Source organism: Cupressus sempervirens, chromosome 4 (genome assembly GCF_028749045.1).
Source record: "Cupressus sempervirens isolate cs-2001-9-10 chromosome 4, ASM2874904v1, whole genome shotgun sequence".
Taxonomy (NCBI): domain Eukaryota; kingdom Viridiplantae; phylum Streptophyta; class Pinopsida; order Cupressales; family Cupressaceae; genus Cupressus; species Cupressus sempervirens.
Window position 1 is genome coordinate 841,907,802 of NC_143121.1, and position 22,194 is coordinate 841,929,995.

Below are 22,194 nucleotides of genomic sequence, written 5' to 3' on the forward strand. Positions count from 1 at the left end.
CAAAATAAAGCATCATGCCCTAAACCAATATCCTAAGTCAAGTTATTAGCTATTAATGGACAACCACTCAATATATAGTTCCAGACTTCCATAAATAATTACTATATATTTTCTAATTGAGCTACATCTAAACTCATGATTAATAGGTTGATTGAAAAATATCTGTCACTTTGAAATGGTATAACATTTTGAAATGTAAAACATGCATTAGATACTATAAGGAAAAAATGTTATCAATTTGATGGAGTTTTAAGTAAGTTATGGCAATCAAGCATAAGAACTTTTATCAATAGAAAAATCATAATTAATTATTTAATCGTAATTTTTGTTTACATGACATGAGTCTACTACTTATATCATGAATCCTATAAAAACATAATGATTTGAATGTGTTGAAGGTTATCTTTTTTCTTGAAATTTGTGTACTACTACATCAAAATTTCAATTTTTCACCAAATATGATTTCCCCACAAAAAAATAGCTAGTGTCCTAGAAACTACATTCACTCTTCTACAGGGTCTCTTATTACAAATTTTTTTATATGGGATTGATAACTTGTTCAATTTTTTACATCAAGTTCCTTGACCCCTATTTTTCTAAGATTTTATTGCCACTTAAAGTCCTATTTGGTAATTTTTTAAATCACTAACCTCTTTATAAGAGGTCATCAACATAATATCATGCATAAATTCACTCCATGTCTGAAAACTATCAAAGATCAGATTCTAGTGCATCAATGAAACCTATAATACATTCCATGCTATCTACAAGTTGTCGTAGCTATGGAGGTGGGCGGGGATCATTTATGAATGTATCACTATATTGTTACAGTTTTTTTGGTGGAGGTGGAGGTGAGGTGACACTCATCGTTGACCTAAAATGTCATCTATGTTAAAGTCATCCAATAAATATGTCAATATATATAAATTGCATATATATACAAACATGTAAATCTACAATTACTATTTAATTTATATTTTACCTTACAATAAAAAAATTATAATTTAATACAAAATTTAAACCATAACTTTAAACATGTACTTTTATGCAACTAAATTAAGCATTGTAAAAGGCAGTGAGAGAGAGGGAGAAAGAGATCTTGAGCTTATATATTTCTTTGGTAGCTTTTAGAGTTTACACATTTTAAAAGGTTATAATTGTGTTTAGGGCTTACATTTTAGAGTTTACATGCATTTAAAGGGTTTACATTTTAGTTTTACTTTTCTACCTATGGTTTTAAGTTTTAACAATTATTTTTATATTTTATAATGTTTACAAATTAAATGAAAACTTTTTTAAAAATAGTATTATGAAAATTAAATATTTTTCTATATTACTAAAAAATATAAAAAAATTCAAAACTTTTACATACAATTCTATGTTCATTAATTAAACAAATATTATCAACTGCTATTTTTTGAGAAAAATTTGAATAATACTATATAAAAAATAAATGCACGTACCTAAAATATGAAATATGCAACTAAGGGGTTATTTAGATAGCCGACCTAGTTTCTCAATAGCCAAAATGGATAATAAATTAGTTTTAAAAATAAAATAAATACATCTCCAAAACAAGCATTCGTTTCAAAATGGTTGCCTATTTTTCAAACACACAACTATCTGACTTTTTGTAGGTTAGGCACTTGAAGCTTAATGAGTGCTCATTTTTAAAAAATGAATACCCATTTCTATTAGCAATTTTTGAGTCCTAAAGATTTCTATTGAATTGGGATCCAACTTCTTATGCCCACCCATTGATAAAATGATATAAATATTTAACTAATAATAAAATTAAGACAGTGTTTTATTGACTAGTTTAGTGTTTGGGTTGGGTGTTTTTGTCCTCGTCAGAGTGTTCTGACTTTGAATTTTTATAGTCTAATGGAAAATGTATGGGCAGGGAAAGGGTAGTATAGGCTGAAAGGCTTTTAGCCATACCATAACAATGTATCTCTTTTTATCAATATAATAAAAATATTACTTATCAAAAATAATAATATTAAGACAATATTAAACAATATTAGGATGATTTCATTTGTCTACAAATATAATAACTATATATGTCCACATCCACATGAGTTTACATGTTTTCACACCTAATCCTAACAATGACTTGATTTGGCTTAAAAATCAAATTAAAATACATTCATACCCTATATCTTACATGAAATCATCTTAAATGCATGCTAAAATAAATCTATACCTACCCCATCTCTTAATCATCGTTTTAGATAAATATATTCCATTGAATTTTTTTAACTATAAATTAATAATAATAATCAATAATTTATTTAAAATATGCAATTATTTCATTTTGTATTACTATTTCAACATTCTTTCATTCTAGGAGAAGCATATCAATGGTTATTATACCTAACTTCACATACGTGTGGAGTTTAGACTATGCTTTGGATTTCAACGATTGTTTTGGTTGTCTTTGTATGTGACTTAGCTATTTGGAAAACATGTTTTACCTTTTGGGAAATGACAAACCTCCCTTAAAAAATGTTAAATGTTAAGAGTTAACAATGACAAACATCTTGAATAATAGTGCACTAAAAAGTATAAGTACTTGTAGATAAAAGTCTCCCCTAATAAATGAATGAATAAATGAAAGATTTATAATGATGTCCATGAGGCCACAAGCCTAAGGGACCCATGTAAAACAACTAGTTAGCTTGATGTCTTTTCTCCAACCTATCTCTTTTGTTGTGAATTTGCATAAGTAAGATGGCCCCCTTGAAGAGTCTTGGTCCTTCAAAAAGGTCTTTTATGTTGTTCACTTTTAACATTTCTTTGTGTTGGTTGCGAATGTCTTCATATGTTGTACAATCCTTCAGACAGTGCCACTCTGTTTCTACCACACCTTTGTTGCAAAATCTACAAATCTTGTCCTCCCACTCTTCCTTAGGAGCCTTCCATCTACCAGTTTCAAATCTCAAATTGTGGGAACTAGATCTCAATTGAGCGATTATGATTTTTGCCTTTCCTTTGATATCAGCTCCTAAATATTCTTTGTCATCATGTTCGCATGTGGGATTAAATTCTTTGACATAATAGGCTTTTTTCTACCTAGTTGGTTTGCCCACATGATAGATCTAATTTTTCCTGCCACCCAATTTTTTATTTCAAAATTGTTTTCTAGAAATTCTAGGTAGTCAATGTTCCACTTATTGAACCATTTATCATTTTGTTTCTTCCATGTCTTCTTGTGATGAGCCAATTCTCCATCAACCACCCTACTAGGCCAACAATATGTATCCATTTTATTCACCTTTTTTAGATAGCTCAACAATCTAACAACTGCCAAGGCCTCCATAGGGAACATGCCTGCCTCTACTAAAATAATCTTATATGGGATTGTGGATTTGATTTTGAGATTAGTTGTGATGAAGTGCTTCTGAATTCTTTCAATTTGTTGCCATTTATGGTTTGATATGCTACTCCCCCATACCTTGCTGCCATATAAAATAACTGGTATCACCAACAACCCAAAGAGAGTTTTCTTAGTCTTCCAATCCCATAACTCTGTCGTCTTGCACTTGTTTTGAAGAAGATAAGATGTCTTCCATCTCCTCTGTATCCTTTTTGATCTACATGTTTCCCAACTAAGCCAGTGATGGAAATCTATCCCCAAATACTTGTATTCTTCTACAATTTCTAGTTCTTTGTCATTAAATATAAAAGTGCATTGTTGTTTTCTCTTCCTCAAGGGAAAGACCATGATCTTGGTCTTAGAAGTGTTGACCTCCATCCCTACTTCCATGCAAAAGGTCTCTAAGTTCTTCAAATGTTCTCTTAGCCCCTTTGTTGTTTTAGCAATGAGAATGAGATCATTGGCATACAAAAGCAATCTGATCACATATTTAGTCAGCTAAATTCCCTCTCCATTGGCTTTGTTTATCCATTCCTCTAACTTGTCAATATAGAGGCCAAACAAGGTAGGTGATAACGGGTATCCCTGTTTGACCCCTATGTCACTTCCAAAACATTCTGACATGCTCACTTTGGTTTTAATTTTTGCTTTAACTTGATTGTAAAGTTTATAAATAACAACTCTATACTCTATTGGGACTTCTAATTCTTCCATCCTATTCCATAACTTACCCCTAGGGACAGTGTCAAAAGCTTTCTTAAAGTCAACAAAGCAACAAAAAGCCTCTTCCATTGTTCATCCCATATTTTTTCTATGATGAACCTTAGGGTAATGTAGTGATCAATGGTAGAATATTTTGGTTTGAAACCTGCCTGTCCCATAGCTCTTTTTCCTTCTTTTTTTACCCATCTGTTGATTCTTCTCTCTACCATACTCCCATAGAGTTTTCTTAATAAGGGGTTCACCATGATGGTGCAATAGTTGGAAGCATTGTTGACATCCCCACTCTTATGAAGAGGAATAACTATACTGGTGGTCCACTTTGTGGGATAGAAGCCTTGCATGACCATATTAAAAATGTTCTTGATGTGTGGAGTCAAAAAGTCTATCCCCCACTTTAGAAATTCAACTTGTAGCCCATCAATATCCTGAGATTTTCCACTCGCTAATCTCCTTATCCCTAGAGTAATGTCTTCATCAGAAAATAGTTAATTTGGATTGTTGGTTATGGGGAGTGAAACTTCGTCCTCCAGTCTCTCATAAAGAGTCTTTGCATAATCTAACCATTGAGAATCCATAATTTTATTTTCAACATGTTTCCTAGCTTGTTGCAACTTTCATCAAAAATCTTTAGGATTGTGCTTTCCTAACATGATTAGCTCCTTCCTCCGATTGATCACATATTCTTCTTTTTTGGATTTGATCAGTTGTTTGTATTCTCTTATGATTGTTTTGTTTTCCTTTTTCCCTTTAAATTTCCTTTTTGTAGCCTTGCATTCTTCATCATACCATGGGTTAGTTAGAAAGGTGTTTGAGATGTTCTTCTTTATCCTTGTTCTCTTACAATCCTTTAGTACTTCCTTAATTAGTGGGATTAGAAAATTGTTGCTAATGTAACTTTTTTTTTCACTATTTTCTTTGATATTTGTGATGTCATGATGCATTTGGAGTTGTTGTTCAAGAGTGGTGCAAAATATCTTGTTATTATCATTGTTTATAAGAATCTTTCCCTCTATATGTCCTTTTGTGCTTTCATCTAGGACCTGATCACTTTTTTGTCTTTTGACCTTCATATTGTATTTAATATAGAGAGGCATATGGTTTGAATTTAACTGTATGGGATATTGTTTAATTCTGAAATTCACTAATTTGGTGATGATTGATTGCGAACATTTTAGATAGTCTATCACACTTTGTCTATTATATGTTTTGCAAGTAAATTTATTTGATTTAGGCCATATCTTTATACCATTACACACAACTAATCCATGGAGGCTGCATGGCTCTAAGAGCTTAGCTCCAAAGTGAGACACACCACCTTTTTCATCCTGAGAAGACCGTTTGCTAATATTGTCATCATCTTCTTTTAGCCACAAGGGATTACCATCCTCTATTAGATCGTTGCCCAGCTGAATAGCCTAGTTACTTGTTGTCCTAGCATTAAAATCTCCTAGAAGGATTGTGTTACCAGTTTGATTAAAGGAAAGCATGTCTTTCTTTAAAGCTGAAAATGGATCTTCATTGTCTAGATGTATCTTTCTATAGAATTTAGAGCTTTTTGGTATGAAATAACACATTGCTAGCCATGTGATCTCTTCATCATCTTCAATCTTCAACCATATAAATTGTTTATTTGGGTCCTCTTTCTCCAATTTTATGGTTTTGTTCCACGCATCTTTTGTCAAGATAGTAATCCCTCAGTGACCTTTACTTGTCGTTGTTTCTTCATTCCACACAGAGATTTTATTGTACCCTTCAAAATCTGGAATCCTACATCCCTCATGTTTGTGTGTTTCTATGAGACAAATATTGTCTTTTCTCTCGGCTATGGCCCCAACCCTGATCCTCTTCTCCATGGATATCCTCTACAATTCCAACTCACCATGCTTAGATACTCTCGTGGGGCCCTAAGTTCCTATTTCTGATTCGCCTTTTTACGACAATCTATGCTTTACCATTTTTCATTCAAGGCCATTTGCCGACAACCCTTGTTGATTTTACTTTTTCCCATTTCTTCCTCCCTTCCTCTTGCTAGATAATGATTAGATCCTCATCTAAGTATATTTGGGTGTCTATGAGTAGTCCCCTGTTCTTCAAAATTGCACTCTTATCTTCTATGTTGCTGAAAAGGGGAACCCTAAGAGGTAAATGACATATAGTAATTAATATTTAAGTATTAAATAGTAATGCATGTGCATAAAGGGAAAAATTTAAGAAGGGAGTACACATAATTTGATAAAATAAAATAAATCCTTTACCAGAACACCCCCCTTAAGGTGAGTAACAATGCATCTACAAACAATGCATGAAAAATCAAGGAAACTACAATGTTGAAAGCATAAATGGGTCCCAAAAACACGACCTAATGAGGTACCCAACACAACCAAATCTCTAAAAAATAGAGAAATAGGGAAAACCATGTGGGAACAATCCTACTCCAAAAAGAGATAGAAGAATGCTAAAAACAAAGGAAGGAAGGAAGGACTCATCTTGAGACCCCCTAAGGACAACTTCCTTCACCCCAAGCATAGAGCATAATTGAATGCAAAAGGTTTAGTAAAGATGTTTGCAACCTGCTCAATAGTGAGAATATAATCCAAGCTAAGAGAGCCATCCTGAGTCAAATGCTCGATCAAGTGCATATGAAGCTCAATGTGCTTGGTCTGTTGATGCTCAACTGGGCTATGGGAAATGTGGATAACACTCTAATAACACAAAGGATTTGATGAGAAAAAAATCATAGATCCAATATAACACCTGCATGCAAGAACTTGTCATAGATAAGAAAAAGACAAGAGAAGGCAAGGGTTTGACTCTGAAAATATGCAAGAATATATTATGAAACCAAAAGAATGAATTGAAATATACAATTGATCAATCCTTATAGAAGGAGATTGTAAAACCTAAAAGGGAAACCCTAAGACGTAAATATCATTTAATAATTAATATTTAATTGTTAAATAACAATGCATATGCATAAAGGGAAATCTTAAGAAGGGAGTAAAGGTAATTTAATAAAATGAAATGAAATTAATCTTTTACTCTAACAATAGCTTTATTTTTATATTAATAATAAAATCCAAACTCTACATTATGCACATCTAAAGTCAAACAAAATAGCATCATTGGAAAAAAGTAATGCCTATTTGTCCTACCACAACATGAATTCAAACCTCAAATTATAACTTACATGATAATAATGATATTCTTTTAATAATAATAAGTGCCATGTAGTGGCTTGTATTTGTCGTAATGTATAGATTAATTTTTTTAATAGTTATAAGATAATAAATTGAGTTATTTAATTAATATTTTAGTATTATTTGATATTAAATTTAGAAAAAATATCATTCTAGTTCTTTGAAAAGGACACATGTATTAAAATATTAGAAAATTATGTTATTTAATAGAAAGATATTTATAATCAAAACCAACTTTTAATTTATGATTTAAATAAAAAGTTAGTAGTATAAATTAGTCCTAATGTTACATTTTATTAAAATGAAAAATAATATTAAAACATAATATTCAAATTGATGAAACAAAAGACTTTAAGATACAAAGCGGAGATGGATGAGGAGATGGAAATGGACGTGGATATTTTAGATTCCTCGGCATCGGGCTCAGGAGAAGAGGAAAAAGGGAGCAAGGAGGTGGCTTGTGTTTTTGTGTCCCTCACAATGAATAAGGTGGATCTCACGAGGGATCAATTTATGGAAATAGTGGATGATAGGATCCCTTCTCCCATTTAGGTCTCCTCCCCAGCTTGGATGAATTCTAAAGGGAAGATGATTTATGACTCCCCACTTTTGCAGGTTAACAACATAGAGGTGGAGAAGTGCAAGTCGTGTTTCTCTCTGGAGGAAACAATGACAGTTATGAATGCAGAGGTCAAGGGGCTAAGAAAGAAAACAATGGCCCCAGAGGAAAGGTTTGGCTTTTTGTCCAAATTCACCATCAAAGTAACTTATGTGACAACTACCACACTGTAATTGCTTCAAGGTAACCAAGATGAGGGTCTGAATAAGGAGGACTCCAAATTATTGTTTAGGTTCCTAATGGAAGACTGAGCGAATGTCCTCAAGGGGAAAGGTGACGAGAAGGCTAACTAGTGCCTTGTCCCCTCTTCTGGTTTCTTTATGTGTTCTTGGTTTTTTTGGTGGGTCTCGAACTTGATTAGTTTTAAGGTAGTGATGCCTTTGTTTAAAATCTTGTTATGTTTGAATTGGTGCTGGTTATGGTACTTTGATATTTTGTCAGTTGTTTTGAAACTTTATCTTAGGTTATTCGAGTTACTTTTGGTGTGTTAAGCTAGATGAGGGGTTGCTTTTTGTTTGCTTGCTTGATTGGTAATTTGCTGGTATTTGGCCGGTTGGACTGTTTGTAAGGGCCAACCCCCTTATTTTGGTTGCTTAAATTTCAAACACATTCAAATTGATAGTGTATATATTTTTATTCATGAGACATTTGTAGAGACATTTCATTAATCAAGTACTTAATTTTGAAACATTATTATACAAGTTTTATACATTTGATAATATTTAAAAGTTAAAATTAAAAGTTAAAATTAGAAATAAAACTCATACTCTAGTATCCCTTGCAATTCTAATTTTAGTTTTCTGATTTCTTAACCTAAGAATTTTGTCAAACACTTTGCACACAAGGGATATATTGCAGATCTAAATTTTGATTTCTTTCTGTCATGCCAAAAAATACAAGGCAAAAACACACCAACAAATTTTTATTTATTTATATATTTAAAAGTGTTAATAGGATTAAATTTAATAAACAAGTATTCAAATAAATTCACTTAACTTCCCCATGCAGATGTATAATTATAAAACTTAAAAAACAACTCAAATGCAATTTTTTTTAATAACATATTTGAACTTGAAATTTGCATAATTGAAAATCACCATTTTATCTACTTTTCAATACACATATGTAAGGTCTGAATAACATAAGATACAATGCAAGAAAGTTTCTTAATCTTTTCTCTTTTATTAATCAACCTGGTTCAAGGCTCTGTCGGGAAAGAACCAGTAAGAAAACCCGACATCCTTGCCACTTCAACAAGAGTTTAAATACATTTTTTGCATTGTATTACAATAACAATTTGAATTCTCTTCTTGATCCTTAATAAGGTATCATTTTCAATATCTTCAATACATCACGGTGATCATGGAGAACAAATCAAGCATGCATTCCCATCCCGGTTTGCACAATTGGTTCAACATTGAACCAGACTAGGGACAAGGTGGATTTTTCCAATAGGAGATGTCGACCACAATACCATAACATAGCCCTTTCGAGGCTAAAATCTCAAGAACTTCCGTTCTTCCACAAATGCCCTTTCGAGGCCAATAATACAAGGATTTTCATTCCTTCACTTCATCAAATTTCACAATTTCAAAACATGGTATGTGATGACAAGTAGGGGCTCATAACACCCTACCCTCTTTCCCTCTTCTCATCATGAGAAGAGACTCTACACTATCAGGGTCCAACTAAAGCCCTTCCCCCATACATGGCCACTTCTTCCCTATCCAAGGGTGAGTAATGCCAAAACAACCCACAAAATCTCTTTGAAAATCAAACAAAAATATGAAGAAAAACCATTCAAGAAAGCATGATTCAAACCCTCCCAAACATGCCCAACATACATACAAGCATACCAATGAACAACACAATAACGTAAGCATGAACCAAGCATGAACAACATGAGCAACATGAACACAAAGAGCAAAGGAGATGAAGAACTCCTACCTCCACAATATGGTTATGGTAAAATGAACAAGTTGAGAAGAGCTTTTCCTTCCTTCCTTCAATCTTCCAAGACTTCTCTCTAAAAATAGAGATTGGGTAACCACCCAAAACCTCTCAACAATGCTCCTAAAAAAGATCCAAACTCAACCACTTGCAACATGCAATAACTCCCCCACTTGACTTAGGTTTCTAGAAACTTCTAACTCAACCTCACCACTAAAGAAAACTTCAGGGTAGAGTGTAACTTGTCAAACTCATGATGGAACTTCAATTTTCGCAACAAGGGGAAAATGGGATATTTGGGGAACCATAAAAGTCAACAAAAGGGACTAAGGGGGTGGAAAATGTCCCCAACCCATACCCATACCCCTTGGATACTTAAATTTCATGTTTTTAGGCCTTTAGGATTAATTAGAGACCTAACAAAAGCTAAGAATAATTTAGGACTTACTAACAACCTTCAAAAAGCAGATTAAACACTAATCTAGATTAAGGGTAATTAATCGTGATTAAAACTTGATTAACAAGGAGGTTACTAACTTAGTCTGACTTAGATCATTAGGTTACTCGGTTAACCCTAACTAGCATGCTGGAATGCATAAACAATTCACGAGTGTCAAGTGACACTATAAAAATACTGTTACGAAATGTTAACATTTACTGATTACAGAATGATACATTCATACATCTCACAATAGAAATAAAATACATACAAAGAGGTTTCCACAAATGGTACATAGGGCTTATTTTTTTCTCCATTAGATTTCTCGGCTAAAATATCTTGCACACTCATTGCACACATCAGTAGCTCAAGGAAATCACATGCATATATGTATATAACGTATCAGAAAATTGCATAACTTAGAACATAATCCTTCAATTAATTATCTATTTAATTCATTTCTACTCACATTTAATCATCAGAAATCACATAATCAAAACAACATAACTTATTTATGAATTTAGATTAAGTACTAGTATAATCATTGTTAGGCATGCATATACCTAAACATCATAACAACACCAATTAAAGAATATTGAACTATCTGAAGCATAAAACTTAATCATCGAGGTATCAAAATCAACATCCTTATCATTAGGTGAAAAATGCCTTGTATCATTATTAGTGAAATTTTAATGTTTAATTAGTCAAGATAATGTAGTAGTTCTCGAATCACTGAGTATTAAAACATGGATGTATCAACTTCTCTTAATTTCATTAGGACATTCACAACATAAAACATTACTTCATATCCATCCTAGTCTCCTACAATAGTTTTAACATAGAGATACATATTTAATAAGTACATGTGAGGAGGGACCTCACACTTTCTAAATACCAAACTTAAATAAATATGCTTGCAAAGAACTCGAAAACATCTAACAGTGAAGATGCAAATATTTTTGTATTTTTTGAAACATATAACATTGGTTACGAATGAGAAAATACACATCTACAACAATAAGACATTAGGGCGAAAAATTCTGATGTAAAACTCTGATATAAATCAGATCACAAATTGTTTCTAAATTCTTAAACATGCCCTAAGATATTCAAATCTATCCTCCATTCAATGCAAAATGAAATGGATAAGAACCTGGAAACTTCTTAAGAAATTTGGATTTTATTGTAGTGAGTTGCTGTAGCAATGGTGACACTGTAGCAATATCTGACTTCTTCCTTCAATCGTACTCCACAATCTATCCATAGGCCACAAATTTGGCACAATGAAAAGACTGATTTGTCTTCTTTAATAGTTGCAACCCTTTAGAAGGTCTTTCACTAATATGCTCAAATAAAACACCTGTATGATGTCCTCCCAATACTAAATTCACTAGGTATTTCACCAGCTCAAATGGAGGTACAGGAAAGAACTCCATTCTCTAGTGGCAAATGTTAAAACCCTTGCTTAGAGCTCAAAGAAATCAAATAAGCAAATAATGGATGCCTAACACTGAAGCTCTTGCCTCTATTTATTCTTTTCCTTCACCCTTCTATAAGGAGCACTCTCTAGAAGCTTCTCCTTTCCAATACAATAATTAGTTGTGCTTCTAAAAAATGCACTCTCTAGAAGCTCTCCCTTTCAAATATAATAATTAGTTGTGCTTTTAGAAAATTAAATTAATTAAATATAAAGTCACCTTTAGATTTTTTTAAATTTTTTTTATTGACTTTAATTTAATTTATTTTTCCTCATTTCTCTACTTAACCTTTGGAGAATCAAATGCTAAGAACTTTGAGAGTCAATAATCAAGTATTTAATTTTGAAACATTATTAAATTCATTTTATGTGTTTCATATATATTATTATGTATAGGTCACCCTCAAATATTAGGTAGTGATTCCTGAAATTCTAATCAAAGTAAATAATTTTAATTATTTTATTTGCACATATAAATATTAGAAAAAATAAAAGTTAAAATTATAAATTAATCACTACTTAAGTCAATAGGACAAATTCAACAATAATAATAAAATTAATACATCGTACACCCAAAAAGTCAGCAAAATACATCACCCGAATACTAAATAAGTAAACTTTAAAAAGTAATCGTGTAGGCAAAATAATTTTCTAAATAAAAATGCTGAAGTAATTAATTATATATTTTGATATTGTCAGATAAAAATGGTAAAATGCAATCTAATTCACTTGTGGCAATTATATAAAATGGAATAAAGACAAACTAAATAAATATGTTCTTCACTCTGTTTCTGCGAGGCATGCACATGTTTATGTAAGCAGCCTACAAACACCAATAAATGTGTTTTGTCTTGACGTCAGACTCTGGATTCGTATAATACAGAACACAAATGTGAAAGACCATGAATGAACGAATTGCTGAATGAAAGAGTTTTTATGACAAAGTCTATGGGACCTACATAAAACACCTAGTCAGTCTGATGTGATTTCTCAGCCTGTCTCTTTTGTCTCTTTTGTTGTGATTTCTCAGCCTGTTAAAATGGCCCCTCGTAGAAATTGAAGAGAGCTGCATAAGTAAAATGGCCCCTCGTAGAAATTGAGGAGAACTGAAAAAAATGGCAGGCTTAGGAGTGTTGAGAGTAATAAACGATGAGAATATTCAGTTCGTTGGAGTTGGAAATGTGAGCAACTGAGCGAGCGGGATCAAGTTGCAGGGGCGGATTTTCGATTTTAGTCAGCAGCCAAGATGAATATCGTGAAGTCTCAGGTATGGCAGCCTTGTAATCGTAAGCGCGGTGTATAATTGACTGTAATATAGGGCAAGTATATGTTGGAGAAAAATAAGCATGCAAAGAACTCGTGTGGGGAAGTATGAGTTCGGGCGCGTGTTGGGAGAGGGCAAATTTTCCAAGGTGAAATTTGCCAGGAATGTGGAGAATGGAGAGAGTGTTGCAATCAAGATCATGGATAAGGACACATTACTGGAACAAAATATGGTCCAGCAGGTATTAAAACTCATAATTTTATTCAAATTTCGTTGTCCCTTTTCCCGCTTTGCCTCCAGGCTACTACTTAAACCTCCTTTTAAGCACAGCTCCCACTTCTCTGTACTTTTATTCTGTGGACTCAACTGCTGGATAAAACATTCCATATGCTAGAAAAGGAAAAACAAATCTTAATATACGAAAGCTGCAGGAGCGAGTTGTATGTTTCTGAAATATCTATATAATTTTACTTCGATATTTAGGACTACACTGATCCATCACCAGGATACAGAATTCACATTATTTCCAGAAACATACTTCTCATTTACATGTATACTGCTGAAAAAATCATCTGTTCCAGAGATCTGTTGACTTACTGTTTGGTTAAAATAATACCAGAAAATATTACTGTTTTCAAGAAATGGTAACGGCAATGGAGAGATTTTATCAAATCATTGTTTGGTAAATCCCATTAAAAAATTTAAATTCTCTATGTTCCTTTCCACCTATTCCTCCCTTCTTCCTTTCTCAGTTCTACTCCTTAACATAGCAAGGATTGTGGAGATTTTAGAAGCAAAACAGAACAGCAAATACCAAAAAAATAATGCTTCCAAAACCAAATATATTTTTCACCTGAACAGGGCAGAATGGTGGATGCACAGAGATGGCTGCTCTGTATCCAACCACGCAACGGAATCAATTCAAATCAAGTGAAATGGAGACAATAAAAGTGAGCTAGAGTATGCAAGAGATTATTCCTTTCTATTAATAACTGAAACAGACAAATTATAACTGGTAAACTTCTACAGATTAATATCTTTCTACTGCTGTTACAAAATAACATCTATAGCACTACAGGGCTGTATACAAAATTGTCTTTGTATGGAGCAATCACTGCTCTACAGGGCAATACAAAAACTGACTTAATGCTAAATCCTCTCTGTTGAAATAGAATACAGGATAAACCAGTTTGCTGCTTCAAACTGCTAGTGTCTCTTATCACAGGCATAGAGCTCTGTACTTGTTTGCACACACACTTGCCACAAATAATCATTCTCTTCTATTAATTGAACTGAAGACTTCATCACTAAGTAAAAGGGAGCAGCTTCAAAATCTTAATTATGGAAAGGAAAAAGAGATTAGATTTCTAAACAATCATTATTTTGTCCTGCTGACAATCTTGAACCGCTCAACCTCCTCAAACTCTTGGAAGGTAAATAAGCTACTCAGGAAAACCACTGACGTATCTGGGCAAAATCTGATTTATAAAATCAGTAAATTACAACACTCCCTCTTTGTCCAGAGCTGACAAAAAAAAAAAAAAACAAACTCTCATGATCATGCTTGATCAACCTTCCTTAACTGCTGAATATTTCCAATGCTTAAAGGCTTGGTGAAGATGTCCGCTAGCTGCTTCTCAGACTTGGATAACTCCATATGTATTTCATCATTTTCAACTTGTTCACGAATAAAATGATATCTGATTTCTATATACTTATTTCTATCATAAAAAAAAGGATTTTTTGTTAAAGCAATCGAAGAAATATTGTCACAAATTATGGTGGTTGCTTCCACTTGTTCTTCTTTCAAATTAGCCAAGATCCTTCTTAGCCAAACCGCTTGACACATTGCAGCATTTGCTGCTATATACTCAGCTTCAGTTGTAGATTGGGCAACTACGGGTTGCTTCTTGGAAGCCCAAGAAATCACACCAGTACTGTTTCTATCATCTAGACTTCCAGCCCAATCACTATCCGTATGACCAACCAAATTAAAATCACTTTCAGCGGAATATAAAATACCATATCCTTTGGTGCCTTTCACATACCTCAGGATCTTCTTAGCAACTTGCCAATGAGTGTCCTTTGGTGTTTCCATAAATCTGGAAAATCAAATTCACTACATGCATAATGTTAGGCCTAGTTGCTGTTAAATAGATAGATAGATAGATGAAATTTTAACATCCACGAGGCTAAACATAGCCTATGAGATAGCCTTCCCACTAATAAACCAACTTAAGTAATTCGGTTCTTTTTCTGTGCAAGTTGATGATGAGCCCACCCAATTGTTCAACGTTCTCTTTGCTGAATAAGTCATGCCAAGAGTTGTTAGATATAATGTCTGCAAATTCGACCCTGCTCTCCCTATATGCATCGCATTCTAAAATAAAATGTTGTTCAGTTTCCAGCTTCCCCGAATTGAAAAATGTGCAAACTCTCTCTTTCCAAGGCTCTTTTGGCCTCTTCCACCGTCCGGTCTCACATTGGAGCTGATGAGAGTTGGTTCTAAGCTGAGAACTAAGCGCTTTAGCTCTCCAAAAAATGTTAGCTTCTACGTATGCCTTTTGGAGTTGATCGTACATAGGGTTGAACTTGCTGATGTAATAAGTCTTTTTCCTTCTGAGTCCCTTTCCCCAATTATTCTTATAGAATTTTTCCATAACAAAGGTCTTAATTTCTTTATTATTGGTGGAACACATATTGAAAAGAATATTCCATTTCTTCATCCACTTGATGTTTTGTTGCATCCATGTCTTTTTGCGTTTGCACAAAATATCATCAAAGACCACTTTAGGTCACCTACTCGCACACATTCTTTCAATTCTTTAAAGATAGCTAATGAGGTGAACCATAGCAAGAGCCTCGATAGGGGCAGCTTCCACTTCACTAAGCATGATATCATATGAGACAGTGTTTTTGATCTTGAACTTGCTTGTTATCCAACATTTTTGGATCCCCTCAATTTATTTCCATTTTAAGGCTGAAGTGCTGCTGGCCCATATTTCACATCCATAGAGAACTGCCAGTAACACAAGAAGCCCAAACAAAGTTTGAGTAGTTTTCCAATCCCAAACATCCCCATCACGACACCTATTTTGGAACACATAAAGAGCCTTCCACTCTCCTAATACTCTTTTCTTTCTACAACCTTCCCACTTTAGACTTTTGTTGAAGTCAATCCTAAGGTGTTTATACTCCACAACTTCCTCAAGATTGCTGCCCTCAAAATAGAACTTATGCTGATGTTGTTTTCTGCTTTTAGAAAAAATCATGATTTTAGTCTTACTTATATTAACTTGCATCTCTACCATTTTGCAAAAGCACTCAAGTGAGAGTAGATGTTCCTACAATCCATAGGTAAATTAGGCAACCAAAATGAGAATCATTTGTATACAAAAGCAACCTAATTAGAAATTCACCTAACTGGATAAATGTCTAACCATTCTTGAAGTTTGTTGATATATATGCCAAAAAGGGTAGGAGAAAGAGGACATCCTTGCTTAACCCCTATGCCACTCCTAAAACATTCTGAAATGCCATCTGAAGTTCTGATTTTGACTTTCACCTCCTCATACATCCTATTGACAACAACTCTAAGATTCGTAGGGATCCCCAATTTTTCCATCCCGAACCAAAGCTTATCTCTAGGCACAATGTCAAAAGTTTTTATAAAGTCAACAAAGCAACAAAAAACTTCATCATTTCTCTCCCACGCTTTTTCGATAATGTGCCTCAAGGTGATACAATGGTCAACGGTCGAGTGTTCTTACGTAAAACCAGCTTGACCTTTTGCACGCTTATGATTTTCCTCGATTCATTTGTTGATTCCATTTTCTATCATGCTGCCAAAATGTTTTGCTAATAGAGGATTAATCATTATAGTCCTATAGTCGGAGGGGTTATTGACATCACTGCTCTTATAAAGGGGTATAGCAAGATTAATAGTTCAATCTCTAGGGAACTTATGTTGGCTGATATTATTGAATATTTCCATAATGAGTGGTGCAAGGGTTTTCATGCCCCACTTAAGATATTTTTCTTGAAATTCCACCAAGTCTTTTGCCTTACCAATACCCAACTTTCTATACCCATCTCAACCTCCTGCACTGTGAAAAGATCTTTCATATTGTTGACCAAGGGTGGCGGATCCATCTCCTCTTCCTTTTCATAAAGTATTCTAGCATATTCTAAACCATTGAGTGGCTGTAATAATATTTTCAATTTGTTTCTTCCTTGGTTGTAGCCCTCTCCAAAAAAGCTTGGGGTTATTTTTACCAAGAGAGATAAGTTCTTCCCTCCTTGTGATCATAAAATTTGATTTTTTCTGCTTTAGGATCTACTGATACATTTTAATGTCGAGGCTTGTTTTATTAGAGTCCCTTAGCTTTCTCTTGGCCAATTTGCACTCCTTATCAAACCACGCATTGGCTGGAAAACAGTTTGTTTCAGATTTCGTGTGTTTTGATCTTTTGCAATTGGAAAGTGCCTTGTGAATGAGATTAGATAATGCATAGCTATTGACATCGTGCATGTGCATACACTCATATAATTTCTCAAGTGTAGTCCTGAAGATGTCTTTGTTTTCTAAAGTAAAAAACTTCTGCCTGGTGAAAGTAGTTGTTGAGGGCACTAAACTTCTATCTCAAGTTGCCTATCATTTGCCCACAACAATTTTATGTGCAGCGGTTTATGGTTTGATTTAAGATCCCATATGTGTTCCCTAATCATAACTTCCTCGATTCTCTCACATAATTTTTTTGAACATATTACATAATCCACCACACTTGAACCGTTGTAAGTATTGCAAGTGAAGCTACCCAATTTTGTCCATCCAGCCACACCATTGCAAATTATTAAATAAAAAATGCCACATAAGGTAATTAGTTTATCCCCAAAATGATTGTAGTCTTTAGCATCATCTGATACTCTTTCCTACTGGTATTTACTCTTTTCTATGAGCGAAAGATGATTGTTGTTTGCATTGTGGCTGAAAATGCTAGCTTGCCCATTTGCTGTTCTAGCATTGAAATCTCCAACAAGAAGAATTTCCCCACGCTGCAAAAACACAATGACGTCCTTCTTTAGAGCAACATGTTAGCCGACGGTCTGGCGGTGTTCCTGTAGCTGACGGTCCGGCGGTGTTTCTGTAGCCGACGGTCTGGCGGTGTTTCGGTATTCCGTAGCCGACGGTTCGGCGGTAAATAGCTTGTAACGGATAGAATAATGGTGGCCGACGGACTCCTTCGGGAAGGTTCGGCAGTAGTATTTATATCCCGTCTGGGATCATTGTAAATCATTCATCTACTATTGCGAATAATAATATATAATTCTGCTATTCTGCTATTATTGTCTGTATGTGTTGACTTCTTTACCTGTACGATAAACATCATGCCTGCAGTGACTTCAACTCTTCTCAACTGGTCAGACTCCCACGATTGATATCCGCCACGACTGGGGGTCCAGGGGGCAGTGGGAGCAGGTGTTGGCTGTGAGGCTGTCTTGGTGGATGCGTAGAGAGCTCGGGAGGAGCTGATCATCCAGTTGGAGGCAGTGCAGTGACACTGGGCTCAGGGTACCAAGGAATTGGAAACAGAGAAAGCAGCAAAGGTGGCTATCAAGGTCAGCTTAAGGACAGTATTGTGTTAGCAGAGGCTACAGATATAACGGGACGAAGGTGACAGTGATGTGTCGGAAGCAAATTTCTCTTGTTGTAGTCACTCTGTAAATGTACTTTTTGCTAATTTTTTTGTCAGTCGTCAGGAGATGACTTTTCTTTCTGGGGGGGATGGTGTTAGCCGACGGTCCGGCGGTGTTCCTATAGCCGACGGTCCGGCGGTGTTCCTGTAGCCGACGGTCCGACGATGTTTCTGTAGCCAACGGTTCGGCGGTGTTTCTGTAGCCGACGGTCCGGCGATAAATAGCTTGTAACGAATAGAATAATGGTGGCCGACGGACTCCTTCGGGGAGGTTCGGCAGTAGTATTTATATCCCGTCTGGGATCATTGTAAATCATTGTTCTACTATTGCGAATATAATTCTGCTATTCTGCTATTATTGTTTGTATGTGTTGACTTCTTTACCTGTACGGTAAACACAACATAGGGCTCTTTGTGATCTAAACCGCGCTTCTTATAGATTTTAGAAACTTGTGGAGCAAAGTAACAAGCTGCGATCTTAATAAGACTATTGTTTTCCATGATTTTGAACAATACAAACTGTTTGTTAATGTCTTCCTTTTCCAATTGAATGACACGTCCTTTCTTTTCTTTTACTAGAACCATTATGCCTCCATGACCCTTACCATTACTCGCTGCCTTATTCCATACTACTACCTTCCAGTAGCCTACAAACAATGAAGTCTTACATCCTTCGTGTTCATGTGTCTCTGTGAGACAAATAATATCATTTCCTTCCACAATAGGTCCCAACCCAGGCCCATGCCTTCAAGGATAACCCCTACAGTTCCAACAAACTACACTTAGAGAGGCCTGGGCTGAATTTGATTGCTATTTGTTTTGATATGATAGATTCGAGATTGGGTTTTTATCCCTAGACATGAGTGCTGATCTTGTTGCATAGTTTCCTAGTGAGGAGCTTTCTGCAATTTTTTTTGCCTCGCTGTTTTGCATTAGAAAAGTGACCAAATTGAGGAATAACTGCTTTTCCCTTGTACAACCATGCTCTTTTGCCTTCATCTCTAGCTGTTCTGATTTTTGCTAGTTCCACCCTTCTCTCTTCCTGCTGTCTCATAGCTAGGCCTCCTCTAGAAAGAAAGGAGAACCCCTCAAGAGCTAGTTTTTGCTCAAAAGATTTTGTTTGTCATAAATATTAGGTATAACCACCTTAATAGGTCTATCTCTTTCATCCGACAACTTTCCAACCCTCCAAGCTTGGCAGATTTGGCCTTGCCAAAGCAACTGTTCCTTTAAAAAGGCCCTCGTTAACTCCAAAGTATGTTTCCCTTCACCATAGTCCTTTATTTCTTTGATGATTATGTTGGGTGCCTAGACTTGCCTTTCCTTGACTTCCCTATCATGTGCATTATTCATGTGATTATTTGCTTCCACACCTGCTCGATTTGTATATTTGCTATTTTTATCCCATGTCTTAGTAACTTTAGAGAAACTCTTTCTGCCCTCTTTAACCTCTTTATTGCCCAACAGACCATCGTGATATATCGGCTTCTCCTTATTGTGAGATGTCTCAGTATTTGTTGTCTCTTTGTTTGCTGCCATTGAATTTGCTGTCACTTTGTTTTCTCCCACTGAAACTTTTGAGTTTTTCCATTCTTCCTTCATTTTTTGCTTCTAACCAAACTCTTAAACATAGTTGGATTCAAACTCATGCTGCAATCTTCTATACTCAACTTAAGACCTATGCTTGTTGGTGTTGGGGTTGGCTTGCTATTCAACATTCTAAACCTTTCTAAAATCTGATTTGCATACTTCTCTTGAGAATTAAATATACCATCATTCATTTGTTTAACTTCTATGCCTAGAAAGTATCTTAAGATTCCTAAATCTGTCATTTCAAACTCATCCTTCATAGCTTAATTGAAATCAGCTATAAGACAATCATCATCCCTAGTAAAAATCAGATCATCAACATATAAGACAACAATTAAAATCTTACCATTGGCTGCCTTAATGTAAAGAGTAGGCTCACCATCACTTTTGCTGAAACCATTACTAATCAAATATGAATCAATCCGGTCGTACCATGCTCTTGGCGCTTGCTTCAGCTCATAAAGAGCTCTCTTCAGCCTATACACTTTATCTTCTTTACCGAAACTTCACAATTAGATGGCTAATCCACATAAACTTCTTCTTTCAACACACCATTAAGGAAGGCGGATATCACATCCATTTGAAATACCTTCCACTTATGCTGGGTTGCAATTGCTATGACAACACACACTGTTTCCATCTTTGCAATAGGTGCATAGGTTTCATCATAATCTCTACCAAACTGCTGTTTATATCCCTTGACCATCAAACATGCTTTATGCTTATCTATTTTTCCTTCAACATTACACTTGGTCTTATACACCCATTTCACACCAATAACTTGCTTGTTGGGAGACAAATCAGTTAAGTCCCAAGTTTCATTTCTTTCTATAGCATTTATTTCTATGCTCCACGGAGTTTCCGGGATGAGGACATTTTAGGGGACGAGAACGTGTTTTCGGTATGGGTATGGGTCAAAGCCAAAATTTAGGGGACAAGACCTCAAGGGATGGCTATAAAATATAGGGGATTTTAAATTTTTTATATATGGAGAATTAGACTTCTTTAGAGATATATTTCAAATATGGATATCATAACAATGATAACATTGATAAACCATTCACCATAGATTACATGGAAATTGAAAACTATCAAGATTAAAATCAAAATGAGAATATGATATGATGATATATCCGAATATCGCATACAATTAGCAAAAATGCCCAAAGGTTCCAAGTATCAATGTATCATTATCATGCATGAAATCAAAATGACATAATGAAAGTAAATACTAGAAGTGTAAATGAGATGTCCAACTCCATAATAATCAAAAGCAATAATGTATTTGAGTATCTGCAAAGCGGAAAGTCAAATATATGGCTGTCCTCTAGGAATCTAAATCTCTATCTAAATCAAGATCATCGTCAGTCTCTTCCTTTGAATCACTGGCAGGGGTAGGCAGAGGGTCCTCATCCAATGGAACACCAAGCAGCCCTGGAGGTGTGTTATCCTCATCGATCTGCAATGTATCCTTAAGATTAACATCCCAATGTACTGCTAGAGTCTGTTGATACTCAAGACTCTGTCGCTCCTGTAGTCGCAATACACTATGAACAACCACACGCTTTTCCAATCGTCTAGAGGTAAAGTTGTTCCTCTTGATCGATTGGATGAAGCTATATATAGACCAATTCCTCTCTGCAGCAGAGGAACTCACAACCTATGAGAGAAGACGGACAGAAAGGCCTTTTGTAATGTCCCCTCTTTAGTTCGACATGGCATTGATCATGGATTTGCCTATTCCAGACTCTCGTAGGCAAATGGTGTGGAAAGAGAGTCAATTCTGCGGATCAGATAGTCATATCTTGCTCTTGAAGAAGTGTTAAGAGGTTATATTTTATCATTATGTGATATTGG

General features: G+C 34.9%; 1 protein-coding gene across 6 annotated transcripts in view; it reads left to right on the top strand.

Annotated features, from left to right (window-relative positions):
• The first annotated feature begins 12,779 nt into the window (after positions 1 to 12,779).
• Positions 12,780 to 22,194, top strand: part of LOC149564020 (CBL-interacting protein kinase 23-like) — a 155,089-nt gene continuing 145,674 nt past the window's right edge. For 2 of the 6 annotated variants that reach the window (XM_089827123.1, XM_089827124.1), the window contains exon 1: positions 12,780 to 13,292. In XM_089827123.1, coding sequence (XP_089683249.1) covers positions 13,134 to 13,292 — 159 coding nt within the window. In that variant the 5' untranslated portion in view covers positions 12,780 to 13,133. The remainder of the gene's footprint in view (positions 13,293 to 22,194) is intronic. The other 4 variants (XM_089827126.1, XM_089827129.1, XM_089827125.1 and 1 more) reach the window with 3 other exon arrangements.